This window comes from Vulpes lagopus, chromosome 2, assembly GCF_018345385.1.
Source record: "Vulpes lagopus strain Blue_001 chromosome 2, ASM1834538v1, whole genome shotgun sequence".
In the NCBI taxonomy this organism is placed as follows: domain Eukaryota; kingdom Metazoa; phylum Chordata; class Mammalia; order Carnivora; family Canidae; genus Vulpes; species Vulpes lagopus.
The window spans coordinates 88193789-88208356 of record NC_054825.1 but is presented as its reverse complement, the minus strand read 5'-3'; the positions used below and the strand labels follow the sequence as shown (position 1 = coordinate 88208356).

The 14568-nt window shown below is 40.6% G+C and overlaps 1 protein-coding gene across 1 annotated transcript in view; it reads right to left on the bottom strand.

Annotated features, from left to right (window-relative positions):
• Positions 1-14568, bottom strand: part of ECT2L (epithelial cell transforming 2 like) — a 70227-nt gene that overhangs the window by 2897 nt on the left and 52762 nt on the right. The window contains 6 exon segments of the mRNA XM_041732245.1: positions 610-782; positions 9541-9629; positions 11018-11083; positions 11770-11926; positions 12025-12093; positions 13113-13267. Of these exon segments, the coding sequence (XP_041588179.1) occupies positions 610-782; positions 9541-9629; positions 11018-11083; positions 11770-11926; positions 12025-12093; positions 13113-13267 (709 nt within the window).

Sequence of the window (14568 nt, the reverse complement as noted above, 5' to 3'; positions counted from 1 at the left end):
AGGCATGGTAGTTTTAAGTAGGGTTTCTTTTTGTAACAGATGACAGTTCTATTGAGATTAATGAGTGAAATGTTTGTTATTAAACATCCTTTGCAAATCTGTTAATTAGAGAAGAACTGTCAACTTGAATATGAACTTAAAAGGTACACAGATCTGTAGTAATCACTTTGTTCTAGTGGAATGGAAACATATAAAAATAAAAAAAAATAGTAACATTGATAGGCAGTATAGAGTCCTAGTAAAATGGAAAAATAATAGGTAAAAGTGTAAAGTTGTAACATTTACAAGCAGTAGTAAGTAGTGGCTCTCCTGGCTGATTGCTTCAAAGAACTTAGGATAATGTGGGTTCATGCTTCCCTTTGTGATTTTCAAAAGTTATTTTCCTAATAATGTAGTGCATGTCTGACAATACCAGCATTCCTTTCTTTTGCTATTTCAGATAGATGCAAATTTACATTAATGAAATCCTAAAAACATTGGGAGAACTATTTGCAAACTTGGAAATGAAAATTCCATTCCTTCTTCTATTTTATATTTCAATAGTTAATGAGCATTATATAATACAGCTTTCTAAAGGTCTTTAACTCTTGGAAGAAAAAGAATACATACATCTGGACTCTGGACTATCCTCTACAAGTAACCTATGAAGGGCCACTGATGCAATGAACTGGTAGGTGGATTTTGAAGTTCTTTCAAATGGAGTATGCAGTGTGCCCCGACTAGAAACCAGCAGTGCATCATTGAAGAGGAAAAGACTGAGGTCACGGGTTTGTTCGTAGAGCCTGTGTTAAAGTGGAAAAGGGTTAGGTAGACCTACACGCTTTGTTACACAGTACACCATTTTTGCATTGATAAGCCAACAGTCAAGTCTTTGCCCACTACAGACCTTTTGGATGGCTCGTTGGAGTTCTCATATTTTCCTCCTGGTGTGAATAGTCCCTTCTGTCTCAGACCAATGCTGTGGGCCTCAAGGTTCTTGGTGGAATGAATTGACTTACCCACTAGGCAAGGATTCAATCAATATGAGGGAAAGGGACATGGAACTTCTCCTTTCTGACATGAATCATGCTAGAGCTGTGTCATTAAACTTCTGTCAAGTTTGGAATTTTGTGTCTGATGTACCCTAGTATGGGTTTACTTGTGTGTGTACTCACCAGGGAGTCAAGCAACATGTTGTGGAGGAGCTAGCACCCCACACACACCCATACACCAGGAGAGACCACGTGAGGCTAGCTCAGTGTTTTGATAGGAGGATAACCAAAAAACGTTTTTCTCTTAGAAGCATCAAGCAACCCTCAGTTACTCTAAGGAAGGAAGGGAGTCTGGCTTGATGTTCAGAGGAAGTCTCATTTTTTATCTTTACCATCTTTGTTTGATTTTTAAATTGTCAGTTTAAATCCTTATAAAGTTGTACATAAATGCTTAAGTGGCATCAATCCATACCATTGGCTTTTTTTTAAGTGTCCTTTTTTGTTTCACTTTTTCTTTTTGCTTGGTTCTCCTCCTCCCTGCACTCAGGCCACCCACTCTCTATCTTTGTTTTCATCCTTGCTCAGGTAATCCCACCCACACATACGTATGTATGTATGTATACATCTATTTATAGGTAGGTTGCCATAATTTTACAAAAATGGTTACATTATCCACAGTTTTTTCCTGCTTTTCTCACTTAGGAATGGGAATCACTTCAAGTTAACTATTTTTTATTTTGCTTTATTTTATTTATGCTTTTTTTTTTTTAAGATTTATTTGAAAGAACTCAAGTGGGGGGAGGGACAGAGTGAGAGAATCTCCAGCAGACCCTACACTGATCCCAGGACCTGATATGACCTGAGCCGAAATCAAGAGTCCGATGCTTAACCAATGGAGCCACCCAGGTGCCCCTTTATTATTTTTAATGGCCAAATTACTTTAGGGTGTGGGTAGACCATCATTTATTCAACTCTTCCCCTTTTGATGCTCAGTGATTTTGTTCTTTGTTTTTGTTTAAAGATTTTATTTATTCATGAGAGACAGGGAGAGGCAGAGATACAGAGGGAGAACAGGCTCCTCGAAGGGAGCCCTGGATTCAATCCCAGGACCCAGGATCACACCCTGATCTGAAGGTGGACACTCAACACTGAGCCACCCAGGTGTCCCGATGCTCAGTGATTTTGTTTACAGACTTGGGTCTCTTTTCTCCCTTCCCTCTCTCCTTTCACTAGTTCTTTATTGCCATTATGTGCAATGTTCGAATAAACTGATCTTCACATAAAATCAAATCCCTTACATGGTTACTTCTATCAAATAGGCCTCTGGAGGGTAGGATTGATTGGTCAAGGTTTTATGTATTTTTATCAAAAACTTTGATGGGCAGCCTGGGTGGCTCAGCGGTTTAGCACTGCCTTCAGTCCAGGGCGTGATCCTGGAGAGCTGGGATCAAGTCCTGCATCCGGCCTCCTGCATGGAGCCTGCTTCTCTCTCTGCCTGTGTCTGTCTCTTTCTATGTCTCTCATGAATAAATAAATAAAATCTTAAAAAAAAAAAAAAAACTCAGATTGCTGTCCATAAAAGCTGCTAAAATTACCATTTAGAATTCATTGTATATGACAATGGCTCTGACTTGTACACAGTACAAACTTTATGTCCCTCTAAATTACCTGGAGATTTTTGTTAAAATGCAAATTTTGATGCAGTAGAGCTACAGTTCTGAGATTTTCTGCATCTATAATAGCTCCCTTATAATGCTGATGTGCAGACCACACTTTGAGTGGTGAGGCATTTAAACCATCTATTAGTTACAACTGTGTCATACTAGGCAAAGGATTGGATCCAGAGTCCTGGTGAGGATTATTATATTTCAGGTTCAGCTGTTTGGAGAGTGTTAGGAGGTACTGGCTATGTTAAGTGTATGGATAAGGAGAAATGCAGTGGTCCCCCAACCACCAGAGCCAGCTTTGCCTTTCTCACACATTTCCTCTCCATGTCTATGTGGTTATGACTTAGGCTGGAAGGAGTGTGGTGCTTCACATATACTGATGTCTTACAGGAAATCATATTCTAGATCAAGTTGATAGGTTATCCTGGCAATAATGGTGCGTATAGAACTAGTGACGAGGAAGAGAGGAAGCAAGAAAGGGAGGACATATTTAAATACGTGTGTAATGGTCTATATGTGGTGAATGGCCACTTTAAGTAGATAAGAGAACCCCACCCATATTGTCCTTTTCTGGCAATTTTACCATATTACTAATAAGAACAATTCTCCTCTCATACCAGTTTAGAAAAAATGTTCAAAGCTATAATAAAACCCTGCTGTTTTGGGATCCCTGGGTGGCGCAGCGGTTTGGCACCTGTCTTTGGCCCAGGGTGCGATCCTAGAGACCCGGGATCGAATCCCACATCGGGCTCCCGGTGCATGGAGCCTGCTTCTCCCTCTGCCTGTGTCTCTGCCCCTCTCTCTCTCTCTCTCTCTCTCTCTCTCTGTGACTATCATAAATAAATTTTTAAAAAAACAAAAACAAACTCTGCTGTTTTACCTGAATTATCAGAATGTGTTCTAAAGGAGTGGCTTTGAAAGGGGTGGTTGCTTTGGTAAGTAATCACCTTTTTCCTTTGGAAAGGGTCACACTGGGGGTGGAAGTAAAGGAGAGAATCCCAATTTTGTGACCCACAGGGAGCGAGCCGGTGGTTGGCCCAAGGAAGGGCAGGAGCAGGCACATTATCTCGGAATTGAGGCCACTTGTAATCAGAGGACATGAACAGGGAAGGAGGCTTGAAGACACAAAGAGGTTTTCATTATTTCAATCTGATTATGCGAGTGCTATTTAAAATCTGTGTTCTATCTAGAAAAAAAGGTTTTCAGGGGGATCCCTGGGTGGCTCAACGGTTTAGCGCCTGCCTTCAGCCCAGGGTGTGATCCTGGAGTCCCGGGATGGGGTCCTGCATTGGGCTCCCTGCATGGAGCCTGCTAATCCTTCTGCCTGTGTCTGCTTCTCTCTCTGTGTGTGTCTCTCATGAATGAATAAATAAAATCTTTAAAAAAAAAAAAAGGTTTTCATAAGCCATTTACTAAGTTAAGACCCTCAAGGAGCACCTGGGCAGCTCAGTAGGTTAAGTGTCGTACTCTTGATTTGGGTTCAGGTCATGATCTCAGGGTGGTGGGATCAAGTCCTGTGTCAGGCTCAGCATGGAGTCTGCTTGTCCCTCTCCATCTTCTCCTCCCACCATTCATACTGTCTCTCACTCTCCCTCCTTAAAATGAGTGGATAAAATCTTTAAAAGAAAGAAGGAAAGGGAGGGCATAGGGAAGGAAGGGAGCGAGGGAGGGAGGCCCTCAAGATCTCCAACAATTTTCATGCAAAGATGAGAAACACCAGAACCTTTTTTAAAAACTTAACAATAGTTCTACATATGTCAAAGTAAATAATTTCACCTTTCATATTGACATAATAAAGCAATAGAAGTGGAAACTATGGATCCTAATAGGGTTTCAGAAAGCCACTTCTGCAGATTCAAAAGAACCAACTCCAACTCCAAGAACCAATTCCAAGGGTACAATTTCTTTTCCCCTGAACTTGTGTAGGGTTTCTTTTCTTGTTCAGAAATAGTTCAAATGACTCAGCAGAATATAACAGGTCTATTACAGTTTAAATTACTAATACCATTCTATAAATGTCTTATTGTTGTTTATTGTATTAGACTGCCAAGAGGGTGAAGTACCCAACTTCTATAAATACATAAAACCTTGAAAGGAATCTTACAACCTCGGGCATGAACAGACAACAGCGAGCCATAGGTTCTCTGAGCCGACCTGAACCACAGCTGTAGCTCCTATACATCCACACGCTGACTTGATGCTAGCGGCTTTCTGAGTTTCCAGGATAAGAATCGATTCAGAGCCAAAGGCCAGTATCCCTGGGAAGTCCCCAATACGTAGTTGCCTTGGTAAGTGACTGCCGGTCTCTTTGTGTAAGGCTAAGAAGAATGTTTACACTATGCATTTTGGGCAGTGTAATAGGGGTTTTCCCCAAGAGGACTTGGTCTGAGAAGTAGATGTCTCCCTTGTGTGAGTCAAGGACATGCCACTATTTTACCAGTCCTAGAGGGCTTCATCTTTTGTCACCTTTGCATCAAGTGAGGGAAGAGAGAACAACAAGAACATAAAAAGCCTGTTTAAAAACCAGCAGGCTTAAGTCACATCAATGCAAATTGGTGTTTCTGGAAAAATGATATAAAAGTTCCAAATTACATATTATAAAAGCTTAACATATCCCCAAACTGTGGGCTGTATCCATAGACAAATAGCTCCAAATCACCTCACTCTAAAACGACCCTATGACTTCATCTCTAGCCCAGAGGAAATGTTTTCATTTATGGTGTAAATATTTACTTGTTTTTTTCTGTCACAGCTCTTGTCTATTAGTAATTTGGCTAGTCCGCACTACTCAGCTGGTGAGTTTATTTAGTGGAAGGTTCAGTTCATTCATTTTGTCACCTGCTGGCCTAATCAGTAGATAGAGCAGTGAGACTTGGTTTTGAATTTCAGACCAGCACCTTTTCTGTGGCCTCAGAAAACTTACTTAAATCCAGATTCTCACCAATAACACTGTTCCAGTCCTACATGCCTTAGCAAGTGATTGCAATTAGTGTATCAAATGAGAGAGTTTAAAAATATGATAGGGGCACCTGGCTAGTTCAGTGGGAAGAGCATGTGACTCTTGATCTCGGGGTTGTGAGTTTGAGCCCCATGTTGGGTGTAGAGATTACAATAAAAAATAAAAGCGTTGATTTAAAAATATGGTAAATTATAAAGCCTTAAAAAAATTATAAAGCCTTATAATCATGTGAGTCAGTATTATAAATATAAGCAGAGTTTCCTCTGAATAGAAATCCCTAGTGGAAGTTATGGGAATGGGATTTCTTAAGTTTTATGGGACATTCCAAAATGATAGAAAACAAAGTTGCAGGCTAAATATTCTATAATACTTTTTGGAATATGAACCTCTCTTGTATTTACTTAATTTTAAATGTTAATGTAAAGTTACATTTACATTTATTTGCTTGGCAAATCACTGAGATAGTGCCTATTTTAATATAAATGTACCTCATAATTAGAGAGTAAATAATTTAGTGTTCTCCCATTGTCCTCAAATTCTTAAATGTACTCTCTGTTGTCCCAATACTGAAGACAAGCCTAAATTCTAATAATTGAGAATCTGGTTTCTGGTTGGACAGGCAAAGAGCTTGGAAGTCCTAACTTCCAACCTCACAACAAAAAAGAAGCTGAAAACCTCAGCATCAACAACTCTTCTCTGATGTATCAGTGAATTAAGGTCACAAGGGAAACCAGCACCCCAAAAGCTGGAGAGACACTGACAGAAGCACATCTTACTGGAAGCAGAAACTCCTTGCTGGAGGAGCATCAAAAACGAGTATTTAAAGGAGAACTGACTAATTGTTAAGAGTCAGTGTGAACTACTTCAAGAGAGTAGCAACTCCTGGAAACCTAGCCTTAGGGGAACATTCTCTCTCCGTTTGCATGAATTTAAAACTTTCAGGAGTTTTACTTCCAGGAGCACCACTAGGTTCTCACTGTGAAGATCAAAGAAAAATATTTTCATTATTCCTGATAGGGAGTGGAATGGTAACTTTTTAGAAATGGTGCCCGAAGAGTTCTCTTCTCTTTACCAAAGGAAAATATGGGGTAAACCTTACAGTTTACCTCAAGGGAAACTATTTTACCAGAATCTAACCATATGGGGGAAGGGAAACACCTACCTCCAGGCCCCTCTAGCCTTCCTGTCTCTTAGAGGTGTACAACAACAAAACAAAAAGGACTGAAAGACACTTGTGAGAGTCCTAGCCCAGGGGCACAGCTCACTAAAAAATTAAGACCTAATCATGAGATTATAGAACTCTTCTTCCCTTCCCATTTGACACCACATCAAAAGGATTCCTTATAATGACAAGGGATTACAGCTAATAAGAACTAGAAGGCTCAGACCCTATTTAAGGGATCTCTAGGGAAACTTAGTGACAACAGGGGAGACAAAAACAAGAATACCAAAATAAACTGTAGCCTCTGATACCACAGCTACAACAAGCAGTAAAAATAGGCTAACATCTAGCCACATAAACAAAACCTCACACTGAATAACTGTTTAAATCAGTTCTTTTTTTTAAAGATTTTATTTTATTTATTTTTAAAGATTTTATTTATTTATTCATGGGAGACACAGGGGGAGAGAGAGAGAGAGAGAGAGAGAGAGAGAGAGAGAGAGAGAGAGAGAGGCAGAGACACAGGCTCCATGCAGGGAGCCCCGGTCTCCAGGATCAGGCCCTGGGCTGAAGTGAAGGCAGTGCTAAACTGCTGAGCCACCAGGGATGCCATACATCAGTTCTTTTCACCAAACATGTCATGTCTAGCTTTCAACAAAAAAAATTACAAGTCATATGAAGAGAAAAGAGAACAGTTTGATAAATCAAGCATCAGAATCAGACTTATATGGCAGGGATGTTGTTGGAATTATTAGATCAGGAATTTAAAATATTTATAATGAATAAGCCAAGTACTCTAATGAAAAAGGAGGACAACATGCAACAAAAGAACAGATGAGTAATAGAAACAAAGAAATGGAAACTAAGAATTAAAAGATTGTAGATTTAAAAACACTGAAATGGAAATGAGTAATGCCTTTGATGGGCTCATTAGCAGACTGGACATAGCTGAGGAAAGAATCAATGATCTTGAAGATAAAATCAATAGAAACTTACCAAACTGAAAAAGCAAAGATAAAAAAAAAGACTGAAAAAGAAAGGAACAAACTACCCAAGAAACGTGGGACAATTACAAAAGGTGTACATATGTATAATGGGACTATCATCACATGGAGAAAAAAGACAAAGGAAAAACAGAAGAAATACCTGAAGTGATGATGGCTGAGAATTTGAGAGTCCAAAACCAGGAAACTTAGAGAATACCAAGCAGGGTGAATACCAAAATTTCTACACCTAGGCATATTACATTCAAAATCCAGAAAATCAAAGATAAAATCTTGGGGGAAAAAAAATAACAAAACAAAAAAACACTTTACCAAAGAAGAACAAGAATAAGAATTACACTAGATGTCTCTTCAGAAACCAGGCAAACAAGAAGAGAGTAAAATGTTGAAAGAAAAGAACGCAGCAATCCACAATTCTGTAGCCAGCAAAATTATCCTTCAAAAGTGAAAGAGAAATAAAGACTCTCAAGAATTGAGGAAATTCATTGCAGTAGACCTGCCTAGAAAGAAATATTAAAAGAAGTTCTTTAGAGAGAAGGTAAATTATGTAGGCCAGAAATAAATTCTAATATTGAAAACAAATATAAAATAAATTCTAATTATAAAAAACTGGAATAATCCCTAGCATGTCTCCTACTACCCCAGTGTGCTTAGAATTGCTGGTTTGATAGCTAGTTTCCTTCCATCCCTACAGCTCATTTCTATTGCTACTGAACAAAAACAAAACAAAGAAAACAAAAACACTATGATAATGAGAAAAGTGACACAATTGTGTGATTTGATTTTCATTTAATTTTCATTTCTCTAGTCAAGGAAAAGGGGAAAGCCCTGGATTTCTTCGAACCCCCCCCCGCCCCCTCCCCCCGCCAACCGACATACATCTTTGGGAAACATTCACTGAAATATTAATTGAAATAACAGGCAAATCCATTTTTATTTCTTTTATTGGAGCTGGACAAATCAAAGGAGTTGATTTCTCTTCATTTGGTTACTATTTGCTGAGTTGTCGTCTTTGCCATTAATATTGAGAACATAGTTTTGCAAACAATTTTCTAAAGCAGGTATCAGCAAATTATGGCCCCATCACTTGTTTTATAAATAAAATTTTACTGTAACACAGCCATGCTCTTTCATTTATGTATCGTACTGTTTATGAAGACTGCATTATTTATGTATCATTATGTTGCTACTTTTGTGCTACAATGAAGTTAATAGTTGCCACAAAAATCATCTGGCCAACAAGACCTAGGATGTTTACTATCTGACCCTTTACAAAGAAAGTTTGCCGGTCCCTGTTATAGAGGAGGAAAGGGATTGCCAGCTTACAGAAATTGGCACCCCTCCCGTCTTTTGTTCTTACACTACTGTGAGCACTGTGCAAAACAGATATGGTGAGACCTCAATATAAGATGGTCTCTTGGTGAGATCTTTTTAATACTAACCTCAGTAACTCTTTGAGGATAATTAACTAGTCTTCTCTTCCTTATAGCTGAGCAAATCACTGGTGTGATACCCACAACACTTGGATGTACTTTCAGTAGGAAAATGACCATCCTCAGAATTCCTGCCTTTATGCAGTTTGTGATTCTGGCAGAGATAATGTATTTTCTCACATTCTATCAAGTTTCTGCCTGGAATGTGAGTAAGGTCATAAAGCACCTTACAATGATTCAGAGGAATGTGTGTGTTACATTTTCAGTCCAATACATAGATTACTGAATCCCATGTACAAAATGAGCAAGACGTAGTTACAGCCATAGGATAGTTGAATGTTTACCTTAAAGGGAAACTTACTGCCTCATCACAGCAGTGAAGTTGGGCTACATCTTGTACCCTAATCAAATATCTGTTTTCTTCTGATAGAGGCTGTGAAATCAAAAACAAAATTAGAAACATTCATAAATTTGTAGAAAATAAAAAGTTCCACTCCTGCAGAACTGTTCTATATCCCAGAAACTGTGTTGAGTAGAACTCTGTTGAATTATTAAAAAGCGAATATTTTTATTATTGACAAAATGGGTTTTCTTTACAAAGTCCACAGAACTCAGAATGAAAACTATATTTGAAGGTGTTGTCCAATTCTTAAAAGTACCAGAAATTATGGTTTTATTTACAAATGCTTTAAATGCTTTCCTAGTATTAAAAAAAGAGGGGGGGGGTAGGGAGCATGTAAGAAGGGATCAAGGAAAGGAAAAGAATGGATTGTTAAAAATTCAGAAGCTGGGCCCTTGTACTGATTTAACCATGAGAGAATCACTTGGTGTGAACAGTGATTCAGAAGTAAGATCGGACTCTGTGAGTTCCAAGATTTTGGACTTTTTGTAATCCAGTCAACTCCACTCTCCCTACCAAAATTTGCAGATCTAAATTCAAACAAAATAGCTCCATCTTGTTTCCCCAATTTGACCAAATAAAAATATTTCCAATAAATTGGTACCTTAATTCAACATATTTCATATATCGAGTTCCTACTATATGCCAAACATTAGAGGATATAAATCATAGCTCATACCTGACGGAGCTTCAGTCTCATGAACTAAGGAGTGGTAAAAAAAAAAAAAAAAAAAAAGTACGACAGAGATCTTCAGGATGCTGTAGGATACCAAGAAGGGGAGAACTCACAGCTGGAGATGTTGGCAAACTTTACAGGGAAGGTAATGATTGAACTGGATTTTTAAAGGACAAATAGTTTATCCAATAGCATGAGAAAGGAAGGCAATTTCAGAGAAGGAAAAGCATGGGCAAAGCACAAATGTGTGGAGAAAGGCTAATGCAATTGGAGAACTATGAGACGATTTGTGTGATTTGATCATGAAGTGGGAGGCAAGGCAGTAAGAAAGAAGGAAGAGTGGAACCAGATGATATCCTATAGTTAATAACTAACAGAGGACTCCTGAGATTTTTTTCAGATGTCCTCAATGTACAGAATCCTACACCAGGCACAATATACAGGAAAGTATAAAATAATAGGAGTCATGGCCCCTTTCCCCAAAGGAGGTCATGTTCACAGAAGTACCAATCAAGGAGCTGAGGCTGTAGAAAAGTTATGGGGGAGGGTCAAGTCCACTTGCACTTCTTCTCATATGCATCCTTACAGCTATCAAGGATGTGAAATGTGAAAGCTTGCTGGCACACGGCATGAAGCAGGCATTCAATAGATGTTAGCTGAATCGAAATCTGCATGTCTCCTTTTGCCAATGATGTGAGGTTAAAGTCATGAGCATGAGATGTAATGAGTAGGTCAGAATACGCACCGGGCATCCCCGCACGATTCTCTGTATGTCTGGCAGCTGATCTTTTATCCTGATGTTTTGCTTCACCTAGTAAACAAAGTGATTTTAAGCAAACTAAAATTGGGAAGTTTTTATACATTAAAAACAGGTTTAAAATATTTTATGGCACTTGAGACAGGGCTCAGTATTTTCATAAACTTAATAAGAATCTCAATTTTGTGTCCCCAGTGTTTTAAAACAAAGAGGCAAGTGACAAGACTGTATTTACAAAGTATCTTCAGGGCATATATATTATCAGTTTACATTCAGCCCAGATGCCCATGTGATATGCACATCACAACCATATTTTCTGAACGATAGTCCTGTCTTCCAAGATGCCAAATTCTTTCAGAGGATAATTATGATTGCTATAGTTACTGAGGCAGACAAGTTCATTAATAAGAAGTACCTTCAGAAACAAAGGATTTTACTTTTTTTCTTTTAGTTATCTAGAAAAATCAATCCAAATATTCAGTTCTTCAAACTTCCATATAAATAAAAGTTTTATTGCACTTATACAGATACCTGAAAACATTGTCTCCTGTTGTGTGGCTTAGAAAAGCTGCCTTCGTGCTCAAAAATCACTGAACCCAATGGTTTCACATGAAAAGGAGGAAAGACTTTGAAGTAAAGAACACCATGAAAGGATAAGGCATTTCAGGATCTTTGAGTCAGTACCACAAAGCATTGTAACATTTTTAAAGGACATGAACGAACCCTCATCAGCAACCAACCTGATCTATATAACTTTTATATTTTTTGATTTGGTCAATTGCAGTGGTCAAGTCCCCACGGTCAACGTGTTCTGCAGGAGTGTGAAGCCTCAGAGCATAGAGAAGATTAATGTATTCTTCGAATCTTTGGGATGGGTACAAAAGCAGCTCTGGGAGGCTGCATAAGGCATAGAAAAGGGAAACCTGGTCGCTCCCTGAAGATCAAAGTGTGCCCTGTCTTGGGCCACCCCCACTGTGTGCTCCCTCAGAACTTACCTCAGCATTTTGGTAGCAATGGTCTTATCATGCCTCTTCAGGAAAGCACGGAATGCTGGTATTATTTCTCTGCACTAAAGGTGAGCATTATGTCAAAAATTTGCTCTGTGATATGGCTGAAAAGCCCTCTGTTCCACCAGGCAAGCATGATCTATGAAGCACTCAAAGCAGAAGGGCAGCAAGTACATCTAACCAAAGTATTATTAGTACTATTGGTGCTTCCTAATATACTAAGTGCAGTGTATTAATTTTATCCGAAATTACCCTATTCGGTGAACTTAGTACAGACAAAATGAACTCTGCAATCAGGTCGGTCTGGATTAAAATAAAAAATCTAATTTAATTCTATTTAATTCTACATGACCCTGTCAAGTTAACTTCTCTGAGCCTTGGTTTTACATGGATATCCTAGCTAACTCTTGTGGTGATGAGGGGGAAAATCCTATCCACAGCGTACTTGTCAGGCAGTAAATGCTGTCTCCACAGTAAAAAGCTATTAATAGTATTCACTGTCATACTGCTGTTAACTATGTTTTCCATAGTAACATCATAAAGAGGCTCCACTGTGCTAAATGTCTGCCTTAAATAGTTTTCATTCATCACCATTAGAGCACTCAGGAAATCACCTCATTCTTCTCAGTACATATGTGCCAAAAGATGCCCGTAATGCTAATTTCTAGAAGTCAAATATACACTGGTTGTAATATTAATAGCTAACATTTACTGAGTACTTACTTCTCTGCATACCCCACGCTGCTAAAAGAGACACCATTATTATCCCTGACTATACAATTTTGGCATCAATTTGTTTACAGTATTATGTGACACTTTGCCCCCATTCTTGTCCTAAAGGTTGGGTCTATGAAATTGCCTTATTCGTAAAACTTTCGCATAATTCTGTTGTCCAGCAGTATTTAAACTCCCTAATGGAGCAAGAAGAATACTGCAAAGAAGATGTCTGAGGTCAGGACTTGTTCAAAGGCCCCCCAGTCGCCAGGCCTTCCCCCCAGGGCCTCAGAGTGGCTGGGTGAACACAGCCAAAGTGCACGCACGTAGTAGACCCTGGCAGCAGCGGAAAGTACCCTCACCTGCTGCACTTTTGATACAAACTGGGGAGGGAAGAAAGGGGGACGTCACTGCCATCAGAAGAGATCCCACGGAGAGCAGCGCAGGACACAGAAGGGAGCCGCATATGCCCGCTCAGACTTAAGTCACGACAGGAAGATCGTTCATAACGAACTGTCTAAGGGGTGGAAGACAGAGAAGTTCCTTGCTTTAGAGCGAAATTTCACAAACCGGGCCTCTTTATTCTGAGAAACATGGAGTATTAATTCCTCTTCTCCATCAGGGGGCTGAGCGTGTCAAGGCCGCAGAGGGCTGCGCAGGCAGAGTAGATCCGGGCTCGGTCTGGCTCCTACCCAAGTGGTGGGTGTTTCCCTGTCACTGAACCAAGGGTACCCGGGGGCCTGGCGATCTGTATGATCCGTTCAGCCAGCAGCCAGCTCCTGGGTCCTGCGGTATCGCGCTGTGCGAACCCTCAGGGACACGAGATAGGGAAGTCCGGGGTCTACCTGTTGAGACTTGGAGTCTGCAGAAGGTCGGAGAACAGGCCCCGGGCGTGGGCTGCACCGGGGAGCGCCCCGCGGGGGGCAGCGCGGCCTGCAGGGCCTTGCTGGAGGCTCCCCCGCTGCCAGCGTCTCCAGGTGCGTCCTCTGGCTCCAGCAGAGCTCCCGGGCCGCTCTCCAGCTGGGAGCCCGGTCTCCTGCAGAAAGGCAGGAAGAGCCCCCAGGGAAAGCAGGCTGCCTCCCGGGACGGTCTCAGGAGGCGGAGAACTGCGGGGCCGCCCTTGGGGTTTGCAGTGCGCACCCTGGAAGGGGCCCTGACGGGGCACCACCGTGGACCTGGGGCCACTGCCTGCCGCGGTCACAGCCAGCCCCGCATCAGGCCAGCGAGCGCCCTCGCGGAGATGGGACCTAGCCTCGGCCCGTTTATCCACCTACACCCCCCCCCCCCCCGCCCCAGTATCCACCTGTCAGTGACGGGGGCTCGGTGCTGACTACACGTGGTGCGAGCACAGTCCTGCCTTGGGGCAGTGACAGTCCAGCGAGGAAGCCTTTGGGCTGTGCCCTCTCTGGACTGCTTTCCTATTTCTTTTCCCCCGTGTTTTATTGATTGACTTACACCGTGTTATTGACTATTCTGCAGACGGCAGCACTGAAATGAGCCAGCCCTCTCATTAACAACTAACCTGCTCCTCAGAGGCATTTATGAAACACAAAACTCATGCACTTCTTTCAGTATTTAGGAAAAAGGACCCTAAAATGGAACTGAATGCATCTGGCTAGGTTGCCAAATGTTATCTACGTTTGAAAGTCCTGTTTTATCCTTTAAGGCAGAGGGAAAAATCATTCACTGGCGTAAAGACATTCCACACCCTATTATTATGTATGCCATTTACACATATGGGGCAGCTAATGTTCAGTACTGGGAATAGGTTCATTCTTTTTCTTTTATCTGTACTTTTCGAAAACTGAAAAATGAATA